At 52.0% G+C, this 2,180-nt stretch overlaps 1 protein-coding gene across 1 annotated transcript; it reads left to right on the top strand.

Annotated features, from left to right (window-relative positions):
- The first annotated feature begins 261 nt into the window (after nt 1-261).
- LOC132367834 (intracellular hyaluronan-binding protein 4-like) lies at nt 262-1,880 on the top strand. The gene is given in 2 exon segments (XM_059926426.1): nt 262-1,178; nt 1,181-1,880. Coding segments are annotated over 2 exon segments (1,278 nt in total). The 5' UTR covers nt 262-280; the 3' UTR covers nt 1,561-1,880.
- The last annotated feature ends 300 nt before the right edge of the window (nt 1,881-2,180 follow it).

Raw genomic sequence — 2,180 nt, 5'->3', positions numbered from 1 at the left:
CGCGATAGTGAGAGGCCCGCGCACTGCGATGAAGAGTGGCCCCCACTCGCCGCAACTAGAGAAAGACCTCGCACAGAAACGAAGACCCAACACAGCCAAAAATAAATAAATTAATTAATTTTTTTAAAAAAAACCATTTGCCTTCACTATAAAACCATTATGGGGGACTGGGCTGGGCGGGGAGGGATGTAGCTGCGGGTAGGATGGGTCCTCGCTGCCGGCTTCGGTGAGACTCGCTCGCGTGGACCGCCCGCGGCGGGCCCGCAGTGGCCGCGGCGGCATGAAGGGCGCTCTGGGGAGTCCTGTGGCCGCGGCCGCCGCAGGCGCCGCGATGCAGGAGAGTTTCGGCTGCGTCGTGGCCAACCGCTTCCACCAGCTGCTAGACGACGAGTCGGACCCGTTCGACATCCTGCGCGAGGCCGAGCGCCGACGCCAGCAGCAGCTGCAGCGCAAGAGGCGCGACGAAGCGGCGGGGGCGGCGGCCGGGGCCGGCAACCGCGGCGGCAGGAGCCCGGCTGGGGCCTCGGGCCACAGACCCGGCGCGGGCGGCGGCCGGAGGGAGTCTCAGAAGAAGCGCAAGAGCCTCCCGGCCCCCGGCGCGCAGCAGCCAGACAGCCCAGGGGGCGGCCCTCAGCCGCCCGGCCAGAAGCGAACTTCCAGAAGAGGCGAGCAGCAAGGATGGAGTGAGAGCCGGGGGACAGAGGTGACGCTTGATAGAGCAGAGCGGAGGTCCTACAGGGAATATCGACCCTATGAGACGGAGAGGCAGGCAGACTTTACACCTGAGAAGTTTACAGATGAAAAACCAGTTGACAGGTTTGATCGAGACAGACCACTGAGAGGACGTGGAGGCCCAAGAGGGGGCATGCGAAGCAGAGGCAGAGGTAGTCCTGGGAACAGAGCTTTTGACGGTTTTGACCAGAGAGGGAAACGAGAATTTGAGAGATACAGTGGGAATGATAAAATAGCAATCAGAACTGAAGACAACATGGGTGGATATGGAGTTCGCACCTGGGGATCAGGTAAAGATACCAGTGACATGGACCCGACTGCCCCCATGGAAGAGACCACAGTGGTGGAGGAGTCCCTGCGCCCCCTGGAGGAGGAATCTCCAGCCAAAGTTCCTGAGTTGGATGTAGAAGAAGAAACTCAAGTTCAAGAGATGACCCTAGATGAGTGGAGAATCTTCAAGAACAGACCAGACCAAAGCCTGAATTTAACATCCGGAAACCTGAGTCCACTGTCCCTTCCAAAGCAGTGGTGATACACAAGTCTAAATACAGAGATGATTTGGTAAAGGATGACTACGAGGATGATGCCCATGTTTTCCGGAAAGCGGCCAATGACATCACATCCCAGCTGGAGATTAATTTTGGTAACCTCCCTCGTCCCGGGCGCGGAGCCAGAGGTGGCACCCGGGGAGGCCGGGGAAGGATCAGAAGGGCAGAAAACTATGGACCCAGAGCAGAAGTGGTGACACAAGACGTTGCTCCAAACCCAGATGACCCCGAAGATTTTCCTGCTCTGGCTAGAGAGAGCCCTATTTCCCTGGCAACTTAAAACAGCACTGGCATACCTATAAAGAGACTTTTCTTGCTGTAGGGAAGAGAGTCAGACTCTAAGAACAATAGATGTTGCTTTTTCCCATGTAGTTTGAATTCATCGCACATTTTTGGCCTGGGGGTGGTGTGGGAATAGGGATTTCTCCAGATGCTAGAGAGCAGCAGTTCTGGTCAGGGGTTAGTCTGGCACTTTCCCAAGAAGGTGGAGAATGGTGATTATTTTTTTATTTAAGGAATTCCAAATGTAGTTCAGAAATAATGTTTAAAATATGTACATAGAGATTGTATTGAATCTTCCACAAAAGCATGGAGAGTAAAGCAAGTTGTAAAATAGACTCTATTGAGACTACTTAGTAAGTTGTATAGATACCGGAAGGCTATGTCCTTCTGTATTAAAGGAAATACATATAACTTGGACCATTAATTTAAAGCAGTCACAGCCTAGTTTTCCGAGACCAAGAAATTAAAATACAGTTGTATTTACTATTTACTTGTAAATGTTATATTCTCCTGGAATTTTTTGGTTTTCATTTAACCAATAATTTTAATTAGCTATCGGGCAGTCACTGGTTACCACTCTGTGGAAGAGAATTAGGGAAGGTATTGATTTTTTCATGG

Source organism: Balaenoptera ricei, chromosome 6, assembly GCF_028023285.1.
Source record: "Balaenoptera ricei isolate mBalRic1 chromosome 6, mBalRic1.hap2, whole genome shotgun sequence".
Lineage (NCBI taxonomy): Eukaryota > Metazoa > Chordata > Mammalia > Artiodactyla > Balaenopteridae > Balaenoptera > Balaenoptera ricei.
Note: the sequence above shows the minus strand (reverse complement) of the source record. Positions and strands in the feature narration are given on the sequence as shown.